The sequence below is a fragment of the Abramis brama genome, assembly GCF_963993115.1.
Source record: "Abramis brama genome assembly, chromosome: 7".
Classification (NCBI taxonomy): domain Eukaryota; kingdom Metazoa; phylum Chordata; class Actinopteri; order Cypriniformes; family Leuciscidae; genus Abramis; species Abramis brama.
In genome coordinates, this window is record NC_139969.1 from 40,734,637 (window position 1) to 40,757,093 (window position 22,457).

Below are 22,457 nucleotides of genomic sequence, written 5' to 3' on the forward strand. Positions count from 1 at the left end.
TGGTGCTGTAGGATGTCAGCCGCCTGGGTGGGACGGTGGAACAATTTGTAAGGCCTTTACATTGTAGAAAGGAGGGGGCATCACCCAAGTCTACGTGTATATAACACTGTACTGAGATTTCTTCGTCCGAACAGATTAAACAATGCTGCACTTTGGATTTCTCCAATCAAGCAGAATAATAAATACCGGTACAGCATGCCGCTGAGTTGAGCTTCCTTTGTCAAACAGACTTACGCTTTAATGCTGAAATTGCCGATACTAGTTAAAAATCTAAGACTTTTTATTCTTAGTAGAGATGTCAATTACAGCTATCGTTTTATCTGCACTTAAACAAGCCAGTAACTAGTGATCAAAATGCGTATCGCATGTTGTATCCTGTTTGGATCGGAATGTTCAAATGCGCACTTTTAGGATAACAGTAGTTTAAACGAAGGGACGCTAGGTTGTGTTAGTTTACGCAGTTCAGGTGGTTTGATTACTTTCTGGCGTCGGGGTGACGCATGCCCTATTTGAGGTTAGGATTTCCTGTAACAAGTCATTGTCATGTAAAGTAATATGCAGCAGGGCCAATTTCAACCAGATGGTGGCAAATGTCTGTATGGTTCGAAAGCAGTGCATAGTCAGTTGGCACGTGGGGCTTACGTATGCATTCAAGATTTTCTTTAAGTCAGTAAAATTCTAATTTTACTAATGTTGCTTCCTGCTTCTTTTGAGCACACATTTTCATCTACTTTAAAAGTCCTATGTTGACTATGAACTTTGTAGCAGCGGCTTGCATTATGGTCGTGCTGTGTGTCTTCTGATCTTTGCAGTTCAGAGTCAGTGGGGTTTAGGAACCCTTTCTGAGGAGACCTTGTGTGTTAAAGGCATTCTGCGTCATGTCACACATCGTTGAGTGGGCATTGCATGGAGCTGCCAGAAATGGTGACTAACTGGTTTTGGAGGAAAAGGTTCTTGGAGCTGGTGTTTTCCTCTGTCACAGGTTTGTTGCACGCTCCAGGGTAAGCTCGTTCGGAGTCTGTGGTAGTAGCACAGGCACTTTTAGATCTGTTTGGTGTCTGGGCAGTGCCCAGTCTGCATTCAGACTCTTAACCCTCTAGGCGCCACGGTCGAGTTTACTCGACAAGATGCGGCACTGAATAAAACGGCCGATTTTGTCAAATAGGGTGTCAAATTTCGTTCGACCTCCCATCCACTAGATGTCAGACATGTTATACTTCATCCCCGACTCAAAAAAACATCATGCTTCTATACAAAATCTACGAGCTAGAGCGCATTGAATCAGTGCGAACAAAAGTGGAGCTAGTGTAAGAGTGAGCCATTTTATCAGAGCAGTATTGTCAACGTCAGCGAGTATTTACATTAGATTATTATTATTATTATTAATTATTATTATTATTATTATTATATAATGACATCAATAAAGCTTACCCGCGATGAAGTGTTGGGTGTTTTATTCGCGGACCCTGATTCTGAAGGGGAATATCTGCCTTCAGAAGATGACGGTGATTCTGAAAGTGAAAGTGTAGTCCTACACCAAGCACAAACGGTGAATCCTTTGCCCAATGTCACTTTAGATGGTCCTTTGCCCGATGTCAGTGGTGGGAACAATGTTTCCCGGGGTCGGAGTGTTCATCGCGAAGTTAGCAGCCGTGTTAGTGCTGTGGGGAACGAGGCGGGAGATTTTTACCGCGCTAGCCACGTAGCTTTGTCTTCTGAACGCGTGCCCATCCGCGATCGCGGCGACAGTATTGTGGTGGATACTCTGTCTAATGCCACTGGGTATGTTAGACGAGGTCGAAGTATTCATAGGACAGTTCGGGGGCAACGTGGAGGCAGGGTGGGGAGTCGAAATGACAATAACAGTAGTCCGAGCTGTGCACACTCGGCGCGCGCGCGAGGCAGATCTGGCCGCGCCCGCGCTGCTCATAGCAGGAGCAGAGGCGGTGTGACACGGGGAAGAGGGGCTATATTATCTTCAGAGTTGGAGGATTATTGGGCCGAATATTGGCCAACAGCAACACCTGGATTTGGCAAGGTGATGTCCAGGAATAGATTTGAGATGATTTTGTCTTTCCTTCACTTCACCAATAATGAAGAGTGTGTTGACAGGGGTCAGCCAGGGTATGACAGGCTATTCAAAATCCTCCCAATCATCAATTTGGTCATCCCCCGGTTTTCAGCAATGTATGGTCCATCTAAGCAGCTGTCATTGGATGAAATGACCATTGCGTTCAAAGGAAAATCAACTCTAAAAATGTACAATCCAAACAAACCAGACAAATATGGCTACAAAGTATTTGTTCTGAGTGAAGCCAAGTCAGGCTATGTGCTACAGTGGTCCATGTACACTGGACAAAGTAGGCCTGATGCAGGTGATTTCGGTGCTACACACCTTATTGTCCGTGAGCTGATGGCCCCGTACACAGGGAAAGGGCATGAGGTGTACATGGACAGCTATTACACCTCGCCAGCCATAGCAGATGAGCTGGCAAGCAATGATTCGGGTTTGTGTGGGACTGTCAGCAGTAAGAGGAAGGGGATGCCAAAGGGCCTCACCCGTGAACAGTTACCGTTGAGTAAGGGAGATGACCCAGTCTTCATGAGGAAGGGGAAAATGCTAGCTTGTGCGTGGCATGATACAAAGCGCCTCACAATGCTCTCTACACTGCATTCCAACACATGTGTCAGAAAGCGCATCAGGACCAAACACACTGATAGTGGCTATAGGGAGATAAATAGGCCTGTTTGTGTTGATGACTACAATTCGTTCATGGGGGGTGTCGACACAGCAGACCAGAGAATGAAGACCTACCTCTTTCCCCATAGGTCAAGGAAATGGTACTACAGGATTTTTAATGCCATTCTCAGTGTAAGCATGGTGAATGCCCACATCATTTACTGCCGCTGCACTGCTGCTCCTCACAAGCCCCTGAAAGTCTTTGTGCAGGATGTCATCACTGCTTTACTGGAAGGCTTCTCCAGGAAAGAGAGCAACAAAGGCCGAAAGTCGTCCTCACTGGGAGACTTGCCACAGAGACTCACTGAGCGCCACTTTATCTGCCAGGCTGATGGTTACCCAGATTGTGTAGTTTGTTCTGATCAGACCCGCCCTAAAGGCCGCCGTCAGACAAAATACATGTGCAGGCAGTGTGGGGTGGGTCTTTGTGTTGTGCCTTGCAATGAGAGGTACCACACCATTAAACACTACAAAAAATGTCACCTGGATGGATAGGGAGTCATTGGGCCCTATCTTGCACCCAGCGCAATTGACTTTGTACACCGACGCATGTTTCATTCCTATTTTGCACCCGCGCAAAGCGCGCTTTTCCCTCCACAAAAGCACGTCGCTAAACTAGGGAATGAACTTGTGCTCCCTGGGCGGTTCAGCGCAAAAAAGGAGGCGTGTCCCGGCGCAAACAATCCCTGGTGCTATTTTACTGTTCCATAAAACAATTGCGCCACTGGCCAGAAAAAACCTAGTCTAAAGTCAGTGGCGCATCGCGCGTTGTTCATTATGCTATTTTAAGGGTGCATGCTTGACCATAATGTATAGCGTGCACAACGCGCATACACTTTGATTCTCTAATCTACACAGAAGCAGCAGTTTTCATTTTTGCAAATCATATTATTACAAACGATAGATAGATAGATAGATAGATAGATAGATAGATAGATATAGATAGATAGACAATTTATTATAAAAGCATACATCTAGCTTACACATTTACCCACATTATTATATGCCTGTTTAATTTGGGTGTGTTTCTCCATCCCCAGTGTCACTTCTCTGTGTTTTACGGCCGTGACGAGAGCGTTGCTCTCCTCGGCTGTGAACCGCTCCTGGCGCGCGCCTGGCAAATCCGCCGTTATAATAGCAATACGCCAAGGAAAAAGCGCGTCTGCTCTTAAAGGGAATGTGAGATGACGCTCTGATTGGTTTATTTCACGTTACGCCCAAACCACACCTATGAATAATGAAGCCACTTCAGACCAACCCCTTTTAGATTTGCGCCGGGCGCAAGAGCCATTTATCCCGCCGGGAAAATAGCAACAGCGCCGAGACCCGCCCACAAAGTTACTTGCGCTTTGCGCTTTGACACTTGCGTTTCAGATCGTTAAAATAGGGCCCCTTATCTCTACAGCAAAAGGCCTGCTACATAATTTTTTTTTTTTTTTTTTTGTCTGCCATTTATTAGTAATGATTTACACTGTTGATTTACTATCTATTTCCCTGACCATTTAGTAGTGTACTATGTGTTCTTTTTTGTGTGTTCATGTTCTTGTGATGTGTGCGTCTTTGTCAGCTAAAAAAAAACCAACCAAAAAAACATCAACAAAAACCAAAAAAAAAAAAAAAAATACTAACATTGTCTCTCGTCTTGTCTCGTCATCTCACTCATGATCTGTGCCTTGCCGTGGTGAGTGAGCTTTTGAACTAAACAGGTCTTGTCTACTTGTGTTTGTGTGTCATATGAATAATATATATGTGCCCCATACATGGAATCAGAGTGCCTACTGTATGTAGTAAATGGAAAATCTCTACAGCAAAAGGCCAACCGCTACATGCATTCGGTTTGTTTCTACTATTTATTAGTAGTGATTTACACAGTTTGTTTACTACTTACTATTTACCTGAGCATTCAGTATTGTGCAATATAGCATAAAGAAGGTGAGGGACATGTTGGGGGAAAGAAGTGCTGCATTTTATCATTTAAACATGTGACTTTTCATGAAAATTCTATAATCCAAGATGGCCGCCACCATATGATGTCATAATATGCAAATTAGATGGGAAAATGTAATCCCTACATAAACTTTGGGTCATCCTTAATATTTCTCTAATTTACAGAAAGTCTCTATCTTTTATCACTTTTAAGATATAGCCTTTTAAAATTAAGATGTCAAAATCGAACGTTTTAGGAAAAAACCTCTGGCGCCTAAAGGGTTAAGTCTGAGAATCCTTTTATGATGGCTTGTTCCAGCTGCTGGTGGTGCCACAGCCAAAGCCAGAATGCGGTGCCACTCTGGGCTGGATGTGATCCAGAGCAGATGGAGTCTGTCTTGGTGTGTCACACCGGTCGAAGACTGCAGGTGAAAATCAATGTCTCATGGATTGGCAGCGATGTTTCTGACCATTCGCTTGAGATCTTGGAGCATCACTTCATGTGTCGTTTCAGGGTTTGTCTGAATTAAACCTTTTCCTCTGCGCCTGCAGAGGCTCTCAGGACACTGGCGGGTGATTGTCGAGCCGAGGGTTTGACTCCTCCTCCCTTTGTGCAGGGCTGGGGGAGCTTACACGGCTGATGTGAAGTTTAGCAGGATACATCTTTTTTTGCGGGGTCCATTTGCAGGTGGTTGGACTGTTTCAGTTCTGTTCAGGACCACAGTGCGTTGGTCTATAATGTTGCAGCATTGCTGAGTCAGTGTTTGGACTTCAGCTCTGGCTGGACACTGATGGCTTTAGTGTCTCTCTTTGAGCTCAACCAGTTCTTTAAGTTCATTTACCTCCTGTTTGAGGCCTGAGGGAGCGTGGCCAAGGAGAAGATGATGCCGGTCAGTTCTTGGTGGCTCAGGCTGGGTGTCAGACGTCCGCTTTCGTTGTCGTCTAACGGTTCCCTTCTCTGCCTCGGCAGGTCTTTGTCTGCTTCAGGCTGGAGGATGTTGAGGACGTGGCTCTGCCGGTTTCCAGGTGGTTCTGGTGAGTGGCAGGGCTGGATGTCTGAGGCCTACTGGCATACTTGTCGGAACACAAGAGAGGAGTGACAAAGGCCAATGCAAGTTTCTACAGAGGTGGTAAGCTCTGTGGGAGAACAGCTATGTGGGCCATTAAATTTAGGGTTGGTGAGCACACAACAAAAGGGTTTTGAGTATTCAAGTTGATGTGCTTTAAGCAGCATCGACTGATGACTGGCCTTTTACATGTCCTAAAACTATTACTCAAAACTGATGGTTCTTTTCACATGTTTTACTACGAGAGTAGCAAATAGAGAAAAACAAAATAGAAACAATAGAAATCCGAAAGGGAAGGGAAGGAAGGAGTGTTCTACCTATTTAAGTTTAGCTAGGAGACATAGGTAAACAGGTGTCACGTATGGGTTAAGCTGCTGTTAGACGAAGCTAGCAGGGACACATCAAACATCAGACAAAAGATCAAAAGAAGAAGAAACAGCGGGAAGTGTCTCCCGCTCTGTCTGTGGCCTACTGTGCGTTTACATTAACCGTACTTCATGTACTTAACTTGGTGCTAAGGAGTGAGGAGGGTTAAAGCACAGACAGGGGTTAGGATTCTAATGACCTGGGTCGTTACAGAAAAAACAGTTGCTAGAACTACTGTAATCCTATAGAGAGAGGGAAGATGTCGATAGGAAGTACCTAAGATAAGGTATAAGTAAAGGTAGAATGTCCTTATAGCTCAAAAACCAAAGGAAAGGAAAACAATTGATTTAGTTAAATCTCAAATTTAGTTAAACTTTATTTAGCTGAATATGGAAATTCAGGCTGAAATAAAGTAAGTAAATAAATTGAAATAAAATCAAAATCAAAAGTAAACAGGGATTGTCCTCATAGCCCTGGTAACTAAAAGGGAAATTGAATAAGCAAATTGATTTAATTAAATTTCAAATTTAATTAAATTCAACTTAACTGAATAGGAATATTCAGGCTCATCAGGTGTAAATACACAAAATAAAAATAGGGGTAGACTTAAGTCGAAATAAATGAAACACAAATAAAAACCAAGGTATCTGGGTTTCAACTAAAAGTGAAACCAAAAAGGGAGGGGGTCGAGAGAGAAAGAGAGAGACAGAGAGAGAGAGAGGACGGAGTAGTTTCAACCGCCTCTGAGACATGCTCCATGAAGCTCTGACACCAGTGTAAATCATTTGTCACAAATCAGTGATTCTGATCGTGTATCAGACTGCTAAAGTCACGGGATTTCAGTAAACGGGCTTCGTTGCGAGTCAGAGCTGTTTCGAAATCATTCTAAATTTCAACGGTTCGTGAACCAGTGTGTATTTGATCTCTATGTGATTTTGTATCACTTTACAGATTTGTACACATTTAATGCCGCATTTGATAAAGGAAGAGGCGAATTTAATAGTCTCTTATTGGTCTAATTGACCAGGCATTCATAACACGAGCCCTACAGTTTACTAAGTTATCGTGCCTTGAAAGACACCTCATAGTATTAGATAGTTTGTGCGTTGCTATAACGTGCTTACACCTTTGATCAAACCTTTGCGATTGGTTTGTTAAAGGTGTTTCATTAAGCTGAGTTCTCTACACTTACACTGTTCTGACCAGCGGGGGTCGCCAACGAGGGCGCTTCAAAACAAAGAATCATTTGTGACGCAATTGACTCCTTTGATTCAACGCCTCGAGGAGCTTTGACTCTTGTGTTCAAATCACTATCCCTTTGTTTCAAGGGCCAAGGTTCAAAGTCTATAGTCTTTGGTTTAAAGGTTACACTTTATGCTCGCACGTGTCTTAAGTTTTAGTCGGTGCTAAAAGCTATCACTCGAGGTAAAAGGGCTTTACTTGTATGCGCGTAGGGTTGCTAGAAAGCTGGCTTTGGCTACACGCATTCACTTGTTTAAACAAGGGTCTGTGAGATTTGGTGCTGTTCTCAGGTAAACAGAAATGCCTGCTCGCATTTCAGACACACTGCCAACCAACAACACAACTCGACCGGAGCAGCGCTCGCGTTGTGCTGAAAATTTGCACTGAGTCGTTTAGACACATGACGTTGCATGTAAGTGATTCTTTCACAAATCAAACAGCACCGTTCTTTCACAGACAATGGCAAATTACTAGTTAGCTAGGCTAGAATTTATACCACTAATTCGACGCGATTGTTTCATATGAGCGGTTTAGCAGTTTAATATGAATACAATGACGTAACGAATAATAATATGGCCTTAAATCGGTGAGGAGGAACATCGCTCAATCACCTTAAAAATTGCTGAAAATGGGGATTTCTTCGCCCATCTCATTTTATTTGTTCTGGTACCATCTATACGTGCGGCTAATCTGAGATTTCTTCGTCAGAGAAGGCTTACGCTCAATTTAGAACTGAAATTAGGGTTGCTTCGCTAATATCAGGAACCATTTATACGCGCGGCTAATCTGAGATTTCTTCGTCAGAGAAGGCTTACGCTCGATTTATATCTGAAGTTAGGATTTCTTCGCTAATATCAGAAGTTTCTTATACGATTTAAACATGCATTATAGCCTTTGAGAAACTTTCTGCCATTCGTAGGAAGGCATATTCAAGCTATAGTTTTGCTGATTTAATCAGAAACTTGTACGTGCATGTATGAGATGTTAATAAAAACTTATGGGACAACATATGATTGATTACTGTCTGCTTGCATACAATGTTTAATACGATGCCTACGATTCTCCACCATATGTAACAATATTAGCTCAAAGGGGAAATATTAATAATAATCCATAATTACCAATTATGATTAATTATTAATATTTGGGTCAGTTAATTAGATTAACTTTGAGGTAAGCTAATTAATATTACAATCAATTAATCAGTTCCAATGAACTCTTTGATTATTCATTTATTCTAAGAAAAGTGTATCTTTCATCGTCACTGAAAAATAATTATTCCTTAGCATGTACAGAAATTAGAGCATACTGTAACAAAATCAAAATCGTAAAAGGGACTTTGTATGCAAACAGAGGATCAGAAATCAAATTCATAATTGTGCACAAGTTTTATTAACTAAATCACAAACATAATTAACACTAAACAAACATAAATACATTCATACATCCATACATACATGCATAGGTAAAGGGGTGAGTGATGTGGAACCGGAAACAGGAAATAGAACTATGGAGCAAGATCTATTTCAGTATGAAAAGAACCATAAGCTTATCTTCAGAGCAATCTCATCAAAGAATACTTGCATGGCAGTTGCAATCGTGGAAAATTCTTGAAGTGGTTGAAGATTGAATTCGTTGATGGGTCTGTGGCATTGAAGAAGAGCATGGTGGCTTCGAGCACATGGCTGTTGTGAGTCGAAGCCTGCTGCCCTGGCCTGCTGAGGGCACGCTGGACAGCGCGGCGTCCCCAAGTGCCGAGAAGACCAGGAGTGGATCGTTGCGTCAGTGATGGTAAAGTTGCAGTTGTTTTCTGGATTGAAGAAAAGTCTGACTCCCTTCTGGGAATATGAAAGCATGGCAGGCATTGCTCAGGCCTGTTGGGCCCAGGGAGCCCCCCCACCACCACCACTGGTGCCCAGCTCCCTGCTGTTACCCCTCCCCCAGTAACAGCAGAAACTGCGTTGTTGTCGGATGAGAAGCGCTGAGAAGAGAGGGCGGTCACTGTGGTCAGTCTCTAATAAAGCCTGAGAATGGCCACCCCTCTCTGGGTTTGCTGTACCAATGAGAAGGGTGGACTGTCTGGCGGGAGTTTCCTCTGTGGTGAAGATTTATGACGCTATCTCAAATCTGCCTTACCTCTTTTCTGTTAATTAATACTCAGATAGATATAACAAATCCACACTGCATTCTAAGAGAAGGTGATGTACATCAAAGCATGAGTCATCAAATGAGGATTAATTAGATAGGAGACATGAAACAGGTAAAGTTACATTGACCGTTGGTTGTATAATAAAATACATACCATGGGGTATACATAATAGGACACAAAACATCACACTCATTCACACAGTTTCTGGGATGCACGTTCATTTCTAGCTCAGTTCGTCTCTGATTAATGCAGCGAAGTCTGCATGGAAGATTGTTTCTTCCCATTGTCTCTCTCTTGCACATGCGGCCACATACCTTTCGATCGTAAAAACTGTCTGTGTTCCCTGTAACAAGACACCGTCCTGCCAGTGTGTTAGCCTCATTTGGGATGTTAGTTTTTGGTGAAGGTTTCACAGTGAGTTTGCTGGATTATTCATTAAATAAATGAATAATTTGTGTGTGTCCGATTGGTCCAGACGCTACACCATTTAAGCTTTTATCTGACTCCATTTTATATCTGACTCCATTTGATCACGATCTGGAATTTAAGTTAAGATTGCTTATTGATTGCAATTGCAATCGGTTGCAATCGGTTATAGATTGCAATTGGTTATTGGTCAATTATTTAATAGTTTAGCAATACATTTGATTGTTCTATTTAACTCTTTACTTATATTTTACCCGTTCATATTAGGAAGCTATGTCGCTCAGAGGTCCTCACACCTTGTTTAACGCGGGTCTCACGATCACAATCTCGCCAGCTTCGGTCACTAAACAGAGGTAATTGCTATATACCTGAGATCGGTCGCATTCACGCTTACACAATCAAAGATACTTTGGTAAAGCCCCCATGATTGCATACACTTGAAATTAAAGTAACGTTTACTTCAGTAGAGGTATGGACACTACTACAGATATAAGTCAACTGACTTTACTTGTCTTATAATAGCTTTGGATTGGCCATGCCGTGGTTTCCCACGTACACTTATTTAAAGTAACATGAAATTAAAACAGAGATTTAGGTTGGTCAAGCAGCACTTTTGCTGCCCTAAATGGAAATTCACCAAAGTATTAGTCGTCACTAATCTGACGCAAAACTTGCGGTAACATACGAATCCGTTTCATTCAGCTCTCTCAGGTGTGATGGGTTTGATTTCAGAGCTGAAGTCAGGATGAGACTCTGTTTCTCTTTAATACTGCAATAACTCAGACTGAAGACAGAGAAATAACAATAGTTCACATCTATGATGATCATCTTATTGAAGAGCTACAGCAGCATTTAGTTTCCAATAGTCTGTTCTGAAACCCAGTCACACTAGTTCTGTGTGCTGGAAGATACTGTTTCTTCTCTTTCATTTTTAACTATTTATTTGATGTCTCTCTTCTTTATTCTCTGTTGAAAAGGCAGATTTCTGCATGTACACAATCAGTGAAAAAATGTGAGCAATAGGGAAAACCCAGAAAGTGCACTGCTATAAACAATGAAACATAAGCCCTGCTGTCTTCAAATAAATAAACTTCAGTCACACTGTAATTGCTGTACAGTATAATGATACTAACTGTAGTTTCTCCAGCTTGAATTGTGGGTTCACCAGTAGATCACTGAGGTTTTTCACTCCAGAGTCTCCTAGTTTATTCCCGCTCAGGTCCAGCTCTCTCAGGTGTGACGGGTTTGATTTCAGAGCTGAAGTCAGGATGAGACTCTGTTTCTCTGTAATACTGCATCCACTCAGACTAAAGACAGAAAGAGAAAAGAAAATTAATCAGATTTATGATGATCAACTAACGTGTTTAGCTTCATCCAGCAGACTTTTGCTGACAAATAAACAGGGATATCCAGGTTCAGGTAACACAGAGAAAGACTACACATTGTTAATTTAAATATACTACCAACATTGTAACAATACAAAGATTGTCGTGATCTATTTATGTTAGTTTACACATTAATTTCATATCATTTTTAAAGGGTCATGAAACCCCCTAAAACAATTTGAGATCCGATTTTGAGATGTGCACTCATAAGTATTCGAAATTGGTTATTTTTCTGTTTTTCTGAGCAATTTGGTTCTTCCAGGATGAAAAGTAAAGTGGAATTGACCCTTCGCTAAGCCCCGCCCTCCTTAGTTACTGTTGCTACGCCTGTCAAGCTTTTGCGCCTGGCACGTCTATTACAGTATGTATGCACTGGTTTCAGACATTCCTAAGGAGATAATTAGTCATTTTTGGCGAACAGGTGAAAATATGAGAGAGCAAGACTGCAGTATGCATTCGAGGGCTATATCCACGACATAATATGCAAACGATTAGAGAATAATTTCATCAAAATTGAAGCTAAAGCCTATAACGTTAGGTCATAGCGCACGCAGCAGCCGCCTCATACGCTGCCCATTCAAATGGGAAACACAAATTGAGGAACAATTTCATGCAACACAAGTGCATGCACAGCAGGGTAAGTGAAATGTGAAAATATTATAATATTTATAAATCAAACAGCTTATCCATAAGTATTGTGGAATAAACACAAGACATTAGCTTGACCACTTTGCAATGATAACATTCTCCCGCTTATATTTGTAGTGCGCCAGGCTAACGTTACTGCTCACACGTCGTGGGTCACATAAGTGACTACTGTTATGAACGGATTAAGTTTGCATACCAACCTTTTCCTTGGAGATCTCCGGCAAGCCCCCTGATGTTCCCTTCTTTTACTAACTACTAACACCGGGAGAGTCGCGATCGGATTGGGGTAACGTTACTAGTTTGGCCGTCGATTAACAAAATGCTGAAATATATTTTTAAGTAACGTTAAATTATGTCAGTGAGCATCCGTCTTGCCTTTACTCACACTGCTTGATCCACGAGCTGGACAATAACTTTATTCTAGAGCTGCTATAAAGCCAAAACACTTTACTTTTAATTTCCTATTATCAATGTAAAGCTGCTTTGGAACAATCTACATTGTTAAAAGCGCTATATAAATGAAGATGACGCCCGGCATTTCTCCCTTTGGGTTTTAGGTTTCGGGAAGGGAACAAAATCCACCACCCCGTCCAAACTTTTAGGATACCGGGTATCAGATTTGCACAATCCATACGCACAACGCTTCGGCATGTTTCCCTCGCTCGAAAGCTTGCCAGACCACCCGCGCCTAGTTACGGTTGCTAAGCCACGATTGGCCTGTGGCGGTTTTCGGGCATGGTTTAGCGAAGGGTCAATTGAGGTCACGGGATCTGAGTAAGAAGCGTGCTTTCAGAGCGTGTGATTGGCTGAATGTGAGGTAGAAGTGTGCTTTCGTTAGCGTGTGATTGGCTGAATGTGAGGTAGAAACGTGCTTTCGGAGCGTGTGATTGGCTGCCGGGGCTGAAGAGAACGATTCTGTACGTCAGCCGGTTCTGAGCGACTCTCTGCATTTATTCATGAGAATGAGCTCGTTCAATCCAATCACTGCACTGTATTACGCATGAGATCATCGCATCACAGCGGAGAATTCAAACAACATGTGGAGCATGAGGGCGGTTTCTGCCGTGATGAGTTTAACAACGCTCGCAACGCGGATCATATAGTTCATATACGGACCAGATTAAGCGCTTTTCAAGTTTTTATGGACATATTTCATATACTCTAGTGCTCTAAACATGAACCAGCACCGCTCTTCTTCAAATTAAATATATGTGCAAATAAAGACACTGATACAGCCGTACATCTGATCATGAATGCGATGATACAATGGATTATTCTGATACACAGAACACAATGATGTAGACGACAATTAAAAGAACAATGGACAAGAGTAACTATGTCTTTATTATTTCTGTGTTAAACTGACACGCGTCGTTTGTTCAGACTCAGAGACTATAGAGCTCATAAATGTAATGAAAATATTATTAGATCTTTTAAACATTCTTCCGCAATTCTCCCTCGTTCTGGTGAGTGTGTTATATAGGGTTATATTTTTAAAATGCATCAAGGTGCCTTCAGATTCATTTATTTTTTCCCTCTACAGTCATATTTTAATATTCATGTATCTGTATAATGAGTGTGTTGCAGGTCTGTGTTTTATTGGTTGTTGTCTCCCCTTTTCCCACCCTCTACACTCCCACTTTTCCACAGCTTTACACACACATTTCCTCAGACTTTTACAGCTCTGAGATGTGAACGACCAGCTAAAACAGGGGGTTTCATGACACTTTAAGGTTCTTTCGTGTCAATGTCACCTTTTGTTTGCTCACTGGGACAAATGTGGTTCATTGTGTTCAGGTGTTTCTTGTGTGCTTAATAGTGTCTGTGTGTATATTTAGCCCTCATGTAGGGCCGTACATACCATTGAGGTCCAGACCTTGGTCATTTTTCGACATGTATAGACCTTATACGCCAGAGAAACAAGCACGCAGCATCTTTAGAATATTGTCTTTGAACTTCGTTTTTGCGGTCGCTCTGTATATTTCCATGGCATCGCTGTCGAGGAGTAATTAGCTGGAGAAGTGGATTTAGGCTACTTATTGTAGAGTTAATGAAAGTTATCATGAGCATGGTAATGTTTTAAGCAGATGTCTTAACAAATGTCAGTAGACCGGGAAGATTTTAAAACGAGCCGTTCAATCATAAATACGCAAGATCGCTGTGAAAATGCAGACCGGAAGTCAAAAGACAACGAGCGCAGCTGAAAAGGGACTATATATGGTCTATATAATGAAGGTTGTGAAATAATTGCCCAATATTAACTCTACTTTGGTGCTGTAATGATATTGCACATCACCACGATAAATAACCTCATCTGAGCTGCTTCAGCGGACTAACAACACCCGTCAATGTCAAAATGTTTGAGATGACCAATCAAATCAAAGTAGGCGGGCTTTATGTTCACAGAAGCTGCGAGTCCAGCGCGAATTCCAGCACGACGCTTCACGACGCGCTTCAGTTAACGCTCATAAAGTGTGAGATATGATGTAAGCAGCGAAACTAAACAGCTGTTTTACGATAGAAGTTTTAAACAACCCACAGAAATAATCAGTTTGCAAAGACTGTATCAATCAAAGCTCAGCTTTGGGAAGGGAAGATATACAGGTGAAGATAAGGAGACTGAGAGAAGAAGAAAGAGAGAATGTGATGGAGATGAGAGAGGAAGAGCAGGTATTGCACACTGTGCCCAGGGTGAGATTAGCATTATTACAATGGATTCATATTTAACACAGATATATGTTCTTCCTATTACAGCGCGAAATATAAGCTCAATTTAACAGCACAAGCACCTATTAAATATACTTCCATAATAGTATTATTGTATAAATATATTAAATATATGTTTGAATATTTCACCAGTATCAGCACTGGGACTGTTCACTGTATTACTCCACTTGTCTGTGTTTGTGCAACTTGCATCATTAAGCCAGTAGGGGGCGCCACGTGACTGTCTTTATGAGTGAGCAATTGAACCATTAATTGAACTGATTAGTCCAAAAACATTGATAAATTCAGGAAAGATCAAGTTGCTGAAACTGATCTTTGATGCTCATACATATTGCTCATATGCCTCTGGACACAGAAGTATTGCATTGGCGTTTGATTGAAATGTAACATCTATGCAAAATAATCATTGAATCATTTTTCATTCCTGTTTGGAATAAGTGATTGTGTTTTGTCAACAATAAGCATAACATTTCTTCATTTCAATTTTGTAGTGTGGATCATTCATTGCAACATTTAACCTGATTCTCATGTTTAAGAATCTGTTTTCTGCATGACAAATAATTTATGCTACTGTCCACTGACATGATTTTAACATCACCATCAACATCAATTGGGACCTCAGTTTTTATAAAATCCTGCGTACGGCCCTGCCTTCATGTTACCATTGTCTTCTGTCTGGCTTTGTTCCCTGTAACTGCTGTTGGTGACCTTCATGTTTCTCAGTCAAGTCTTTGTTTTTTTTAGTTCTCTTACGAGAGGTTCTCTCGTATTGCGTAAGTAGCTTACGCTTCGGGGAAAGTTCTCTTTCTTCGAGATCTGAAGCCAAAAAATTATCCTTAATTTTGCATTTATTGTCAACGCAGTGCAACAGCAGGCAGACCAAAGCAAGCTGTATAAGCGTGCTCATTGGCTGCCAGGCGGCAACTGCTTAAGCCTACCAGTGAGCCCGGCGTGACGTCACACCCAATGAGGGCGCTTCTCTCTCGCCCTCTCCGCCCCCCCTCCCGGCCGCTCAACCGCCGGCTCTCGCCCGCGCCGCCGCCGTTTCAGGGGACGAGGCGGATGAGTCTGACGAACGCGCCGCTGACAGCTGCTCCATCCTGGCGTCTGACAGCGAGGACTGGTCCACCGCCTCCTCTACAGTCCAGGATTCTGGCCGTTCTCGAGCGGGCGAGGACGCGGAACTTTTGCGCCTCCTTACCCGGGCTGTTGACCAGTTATGCCTCGAGTGGTCTCCTCCTAAGGAGCCAGCACCAAACAGGCTCGACGGCTGTTTTCTTCATCGCCGCCGCCGATCGCCAGCTTCCAGAACCACGCCTTTCCTGCCTGAGCTCCACAGCGAGCTTTCTAAGTCGTGGAATGCACCGGTTTCCGCGAGGGTCTCTTCACACGCCTCATCGACGCTCTCACAGGTTGACGGCGCCGCTGAGAAGGGGTATAATGCCATTCCCCCTGTGGAAGAGGCGGTAGCAGCGCACCTTTGCCCGCCTTCTCGTTGGCGCTCAAAGGCTGCCCTCCCGTCTAAGCCCTGCAGGACCACATCAGCCCTTGTCGGCCGCGCTTTCTCCGCCGCCGGTCAAGCTGCTTCTGTCCTTCACTCTATGGCCGTGCTGCATATTCTCCAGGCCAATCTCCTCCGTGATATGGACGAGAAAGGTCTGGAATCTGCTTCCATTACGGATCTAAGAAGCGCGACGGACCTGTCCCTTCGCGCTACGAAATCCGCTGCCCAGGCCATCGGACGGTGCATGGCTTCTCTGACTGTTACAGAGAGGCATCTCTGGTTGACGCTCGCCGACATGAGAGAGTCTGAGCGCGCGGTGTTTCTCAACGCCCCTCTCTCTCCCACCGGCCTGTTCGGTCCAGCGGTTAGCGGGATTGTTGACCGTTTTTCGGAGGTACAGAAGACTACACAGGCTATGAATCTCTTTCTGCCTCGACGCTCTAGCTCTGCAGCACGCGGTCCTCACGACCAGCCTGCGCAAAGTTCCACCCAGCGTCCAGCTCGACCTCTGTCCTCGCAGCGACGACAGGGCGGCCGCCCTAGATCGCGCTCTTCCAGCCAAAACAGACCGCCTCCTCCCCGGGGACCCCGGCAGAGGATTACGGTGAAACCTGAGCCCGCTAAGACCTCCTAGCCCGAGGAAAGAAGCGACGGCTGTGTCCCGCTGCGGCCGGGCCACCGTTAAAGCTTCATGTCCTGTCAGTCCCCGTTGCCACGGTTACTGCGGACACTCATTTCGCAGCCAACGAGCCGGTAATTTCACCCTCTCGCCTGCATACAACCGCCGTTCTCACGGCGACCCAGAGAAATCTCAAAAAGAGCATTATGTCTGGTTGCACGGCGCGCCGCATGTGTTTCAAATGCAGTGAATGTGCCCACGTTTCTGTGTTCACCCCTGCACACAAGCACTATAAATCCCGTGTCTCTCACAGAGCCCACTCTCATAAAGCGAGTAGAATCCGCTCGAGTGTTGAAAGTAGGTCACGTGTCCACCTCACGGTGCCCCCGTCTACTCACTGCCCGCTCTGTCACACGGCCATTCACAACCGGTCATGTTCTAAATACAAATGCTGTGCCCGCTCCCCTGCGCTCACACATACTAACGAACATTTCGCCCCCGACACCGCCCCTCACGCTGTATGTTCCCCGTCCAAAGCCACCGGGACACCACGTGTAAAACGGCCAGTTATCGCTGTGTGTCTAAGCACAGAGAGCGCGCGCGCTGCACCCGCCCCTCCGTTTCGAGCTCTCGAGCCCGCGATGTGCGGCGATCAGAGCCCGGAGGCCATCCTGCCCCTGGCTGCGCACGCAGAAGCGTGGGAGGCTATCCCAGGTGCATCAGAATGGGTGCTAAACACAGTAAAACAGGGCTATACTCTGCAGTTCACTCGCCGCCCCCCGCGCTTTCAGGCGCGTACCGAGACGAGAGTGAATGGGGAAGTAGCACATCTGCCTCGAGCAGAAATAGCGACACTTCTGTGCAAAGGGGCTATAGAACCGGTTCCCCCTTCTATGAGCGAGTCGGGCTTTTACAGCCGTTATTTCCTCGTTCCCAAGAAGGACGGAGCTCTCAGACCGATTTTGGATCTGAGATATTTGAACAAAGCTCTCATGAGAAGACCGATCAAAATGCTCACAACCAGGCAGATCCTCGTGCAAATTCGCCCGAGGGACTGGTTTATCTCTCTCGATCTAAAAGACGCATACTTTCAGATGCAGATAATACCCCGTCACAGGCCATTCTTGAGATTCGCCTTCGACGGTCAGGTATATCAATACACCGTCCTACCATTCGGCCTGTCTCTAGCACCCCGTACATTCACGAAGTGCATGGACACGGCTCTCGCTCCCCTGAGAGGTCGGGGAATGCGGATTTTGAATTATTTGGACGATTGGCTGATTCTAGCACAGTCAGAGGCCGAGCTCATCGCTCACAGAACAGTGCTCCTCAGCCACCTGGAAAGCCTGGGGCTTACGGTCAACTGGACCAAGAGCTCATTAGTGCCCAGTCGTTCAACCTCCTTTCTGGGTTTGGAACTGGACTCTGTGGCAATGACGGCCCGTCTGTCGACACAGCGCGCGCATTGCATTCAACGCCTGGCCGCTTCCTTCCGGTCGGGCAGCACCGCTCCTCTAAAGACATTTCAGAGGATGCTGGGTTGCATGGCCTCAGCTGCAGCAGTGCTTCAGCTGGGTCTATTGCGTATGCGCCCGCTTCAACGCTGGTTGAACGCCCGAGTGCCTCACAGAGCCTGGGCTTCCGGCGGCATTCGAATCAGAGTGACTCAGAGCTGCGTTTCAGCACTGAAGCCCTGGTTAGCGGCCGACTGGTACAAGCGGGGAGTGACAATGGGAGCCGTCTCGTGCCGCAAAGTTATCTCGACGGACGCTTCCACCTCAGGTTGGGGCGCTCTTTTCGAGGGCAAGCCGGCATTTGGCCTGTGGTCGGACCAGGAGAAATGCCTCCACATAAATTGTTTGGAGATGATAGCGGTCGAGAACGCGCTCAAGCACTTCCTCCCATTCATACGGGATCTTCATGTGTTAGTCCGCTCGGACAACATGTCAGTGGTATCCTATGTGAACCGACAGGGCGGTGTCAGATCCAAGAGCCTGTGCAAACTGACAGAACGCCTTCTCGTGTGGGCTCACCGCTCGTTGCGCTCGCTGAGAGCCGCGCACGTGCCGGGCCACTTGAATGTGGGCCCAGACAGACTGTCCAGGGACATCATTCCCCCGGGAGATTGGTCCCTGCATCCTCAGACAGTCCAGCTCCTCTGGCGCCTATTCGGCAGGGCGGAGGTCGACCTCTTTGCGTCGAAAGACAACGCTCACTGCCCGATATTTTTCTCGAAAAGCGAGGACGCGCTGTCCCAGACCTGGCCCAGCCTCCCGCTGTACGCTTTTCCCCCGATCTCCCTGTTACCTCAGGTTTTAACAAGGATCAGGGAAACACAGCACCCAGTGCTCCTTATAGCCCCGCGCTGGGAGAACCAGATTTGGTACCCAGAGCTGGTGAGGCTGTCGCACTCACCCCCATGGCCGATCCCGGTGAGAAAGGATCTCCTCTCTCAAGCCGGTGGGTCAATCTGGTATCCCCATCCGGAGCGATGGTCTCTGCATGCATGGGTAATCAACGGATACCCGTTGACCTGCCAGAAGGGGTCGTGAACACGATCACGCAGTCTAGAGCTCCCTCCACGAGACGGCTCAATGCGTCTAAGTGGTCTGTGTTCTCTAAATGGTGCGCTACTAAGAGCTTTGATCCACGCACATGTGGGGTTCCGCAAGTGCTCTCCTTCCTACAGGAGCTGTTGGAAAAGGGCAGGTCCCCTTCCACGCTCAAAGTGTATGTGGCGGCTATTGCAGCGTTCGCTGAGACGACACGCAGCCTGGCACTCGGAAGGAATGAGCTTATTATCCGTTTCCTCAGAGGAGCCAGGCGGATGAATCCCCCACGGCCCCCCTCGGTTCCTATTTGGGATCTGTCCTTGGTCCTGGAGACCCTGAAGGCTTTTCCTTTTGAACCGCTTGAATCTGTGGATCCTAAGTACCTTTTGCTCAAAACCGTTTTTCTGATAGCTCTGTCTTCAGTAAAACGCGTGGGGGACCTGCACGCGCTATCTATTAGCCCTGCATGTCTTGAGTTCGGACCGAATGACTCTAAAGTCATTCTCAGACCGAGACACGGGTATATTCCCAAAGCGATTGGTACCCCCTTTAGGGCACAAATCATCTCCCTCTCGGCTCTGCCAATATCCGATAACGGGGACAGTGATAACCTCCTATGCCCTGTTAGGGCGCTGAGAGTTTATATCACGCATTCCGCCGCTTTCAGGCGGTCCGAGCAGCTCTTTGTTTCTTTTGGCGGACGCACCAAGGGTCTCGCCGCCTCGAAACAGAGCCTGTCCAGGTGGATAGTGGACGCGATTGCAGCAGCTTACGCCTCCAAACACCTGCAGTGTCCTTTGGGTGTCAGAGCCCACTCCACTAGAGGCATGGCCTCTTCGTGGGCCTGGTCCAGCGGAATTTCTATTCACGATATTTGTATGGCGGCAGGCTGGGCCTCCCCATCTACATTCGTGAGGTTTTATAACCTGGAAGTTCCCGCCCTGCAGGCTAAACTGTTATCAGTATAAGTGCAGACTATGTCCACATACTGGTTCATTTTCTGGTTGGCACCAGGGGAAGGATTCTTTTCCACAAATAGACCAGTGTTTCTGCTCTATTCCCTTTCCCTATACGTGTTTATGCACTGTGTGGGCCCGCGCTGCCGGCCACACCATTTACACTGATGTATACAGACCGGCTATGCCGCTCTATCATTTATGTGAAGTGAAGTGCTTGGTACAGGTGTTGGCCCCACCGGCCACCTGTTTCAACGCTATGTTTTTCCCCGGTCTCCCTGGGATTCATGTGTTGGATGCTCGGCGCGCACGGCGTTGACAATGGGTTCCTGAAGCGTAAGCTACTTACGCAATACGAGAGAACCTCTCGTAAGAGAACGTACTCGGTTACCTAATGTAACCTCGGTTCTCTCTAGAAGAGGGAACGAGTATTGCGTAACCTGCCGTGACGTGCCACGAGCTTTTGCGCTTCAGACTATGAAAACCAGAGTTCAGCCTGTGAGCCCTCAATATATACACACTGGCCACACCCTTCTTGACGGTTAGAAGGGTGTGGAGGGCGCGAAGCACACCCTCATTGGGTGTGACGTCACGCCGGGCTCACTGGTAGGCTTAAGCAGTTGCCGCCTGGCAGCCAATATACGCTTATACAGCTTGCTTTGGTCTGCCTGCTGCTGCACTGCGTTGACAATAAATGCAAAATTAAGGATAATTTTTTGGCTTCAGATCTCGAAGAAAGAAAACTTTCCCCGAAGCGTAAGCTACTTACGCAATACTCGTTCCCTCTTCTAGAGAGAACCGAGGTTACATTAGGTAACCGAGTACGTTTTGTTCACGTTTATTTGAATAAAGCTGCACTTGCGTTCAGTAGTGATGGGAGAAACAAAGCTTTTCAAAGCTTCAAATCAATTAAACCAATTTCTTGGTTTAAAAAGAAACTATTAACTGCTATTATTCCTTTTAATTATACTATTGTCTAATTAAAACGTCAGCAAATGTATAAAACTGATCAGAGATCAGGTTAAACCCACAAACACTTGTTCAATCTCAGTAAATCTGCATGATTCATGGGTTCACAGAGATCATCGCCCCCCCCCAGTGGTGAACCATTGACATTTCCAAACGTTTCGAAACAGTTATGACGTAACTAAGGCTCGTTTACTGAAATCATGTGACTCTGACAGTTTGATACACACTCCGAACCACTGATTCGAAACAAAAGATTCGTAAAGGTTTCGTAGCATCATGAAGCGTGTTTCGAAAGCGCCCATCACTAGCGTTCAGTGGATCTTATTACAGGCAGATACTGATCACAGACTTTTAACATGCACTTGTTACATTTTTACAAGTTACAGTATATGCTGCACCAAAATTAGACATTTTACTTTTTGTGAAATACAAACATTGAATTGAAAGCAGTTATGAACATTTCTGATTCTGATGTCACAAAAAACATTGTTCTGCCTCTACAGTAACTGAAATGATTATTGACCCATGATCCAACTGTCTGTCTTAACCAAATATTTAAAGCTTGATATCACATTTTAATTGTGTGTTTTTAATTTGATGTTTAATTTTATTACTTTAAATTGTTGTGGCTCTGTGTGACACTGAGGAAAAAACTGTTCTGACTGAAACAAGTGAGGAAATATTATCATCAGCTAACATTACAACTAAAAGTAAAGTAATATTATAAATAAATGAGCAATACTCACGTCAGTGTGTTGAGTTGACAGTGTTTATCCTGCAGTAGAGCAGCGATCTGATTCACTCCTGTGTCTCCTAGTTCATGTCCACTCAGATTCAGCTCTTTCTGGAGAAACGGGTTTTTACCCACAACTCTATTCACATACTGACAGGTTTCCTCTGCAGCAGGACTCAAAAACCTGCAGAAGAGTCAATTCAGTTCTCAACTAAATGTCTGTTGCATTACAAAAAAGATAGATACGATAACATTTTGTTATTTTTCTTTGAACATTTAAATACACAAATAAATATAAATTTAAACTCATAAGAACAGAAACGTCTCACAGAGCAGAAGGGCAAAAGCTCACTAGATCATGGTTTTCAGTATGAATACAGAGTGTGAAATTAAGATCTTTCTGGCTTTTAAGCAGGAGAAGTGAGAAACGTCAGCACAGAGAAAACTG

At 44.9% G+C, this 22,457-nt stretch overlaps 1 protein-coding gene across 4 annotated transcripts in view; it reads right to left on the reverse strand.

The window, feature by feature from the left end:
- The window catches only part of LOC311087281 (uncharacterized protein), a 180,046-nt gene that overhangs the window by 96,939 nt on the left and 60,650 nt on the right, over nucleotides 1-22,457 (reverse strand). For 3 of the 4 annotated variants that reach the window (XM_084120580.1, XM_084120578.1, XM_084120579.1), the window contains exons 12-13: nucleotides 22,023-22,193; nucleotides 11,050-11,223 (exon numbers count right to left, since the gene is read on the reverse strand). In XM_084120580.1, the coding sequence (XP_083976706.1) occupies nucleotides 11,050-11,223; nucleotides 22,023-22,193 (345 nt within the window). The remainder of the gene's footprint in view (nucleotides 1-11,049; nucleotides 11,224-22,022; nucleotides 22,194-22,457) is intronic. The other variant, XM_084120581.1, reaches the window with a different exon arrangement.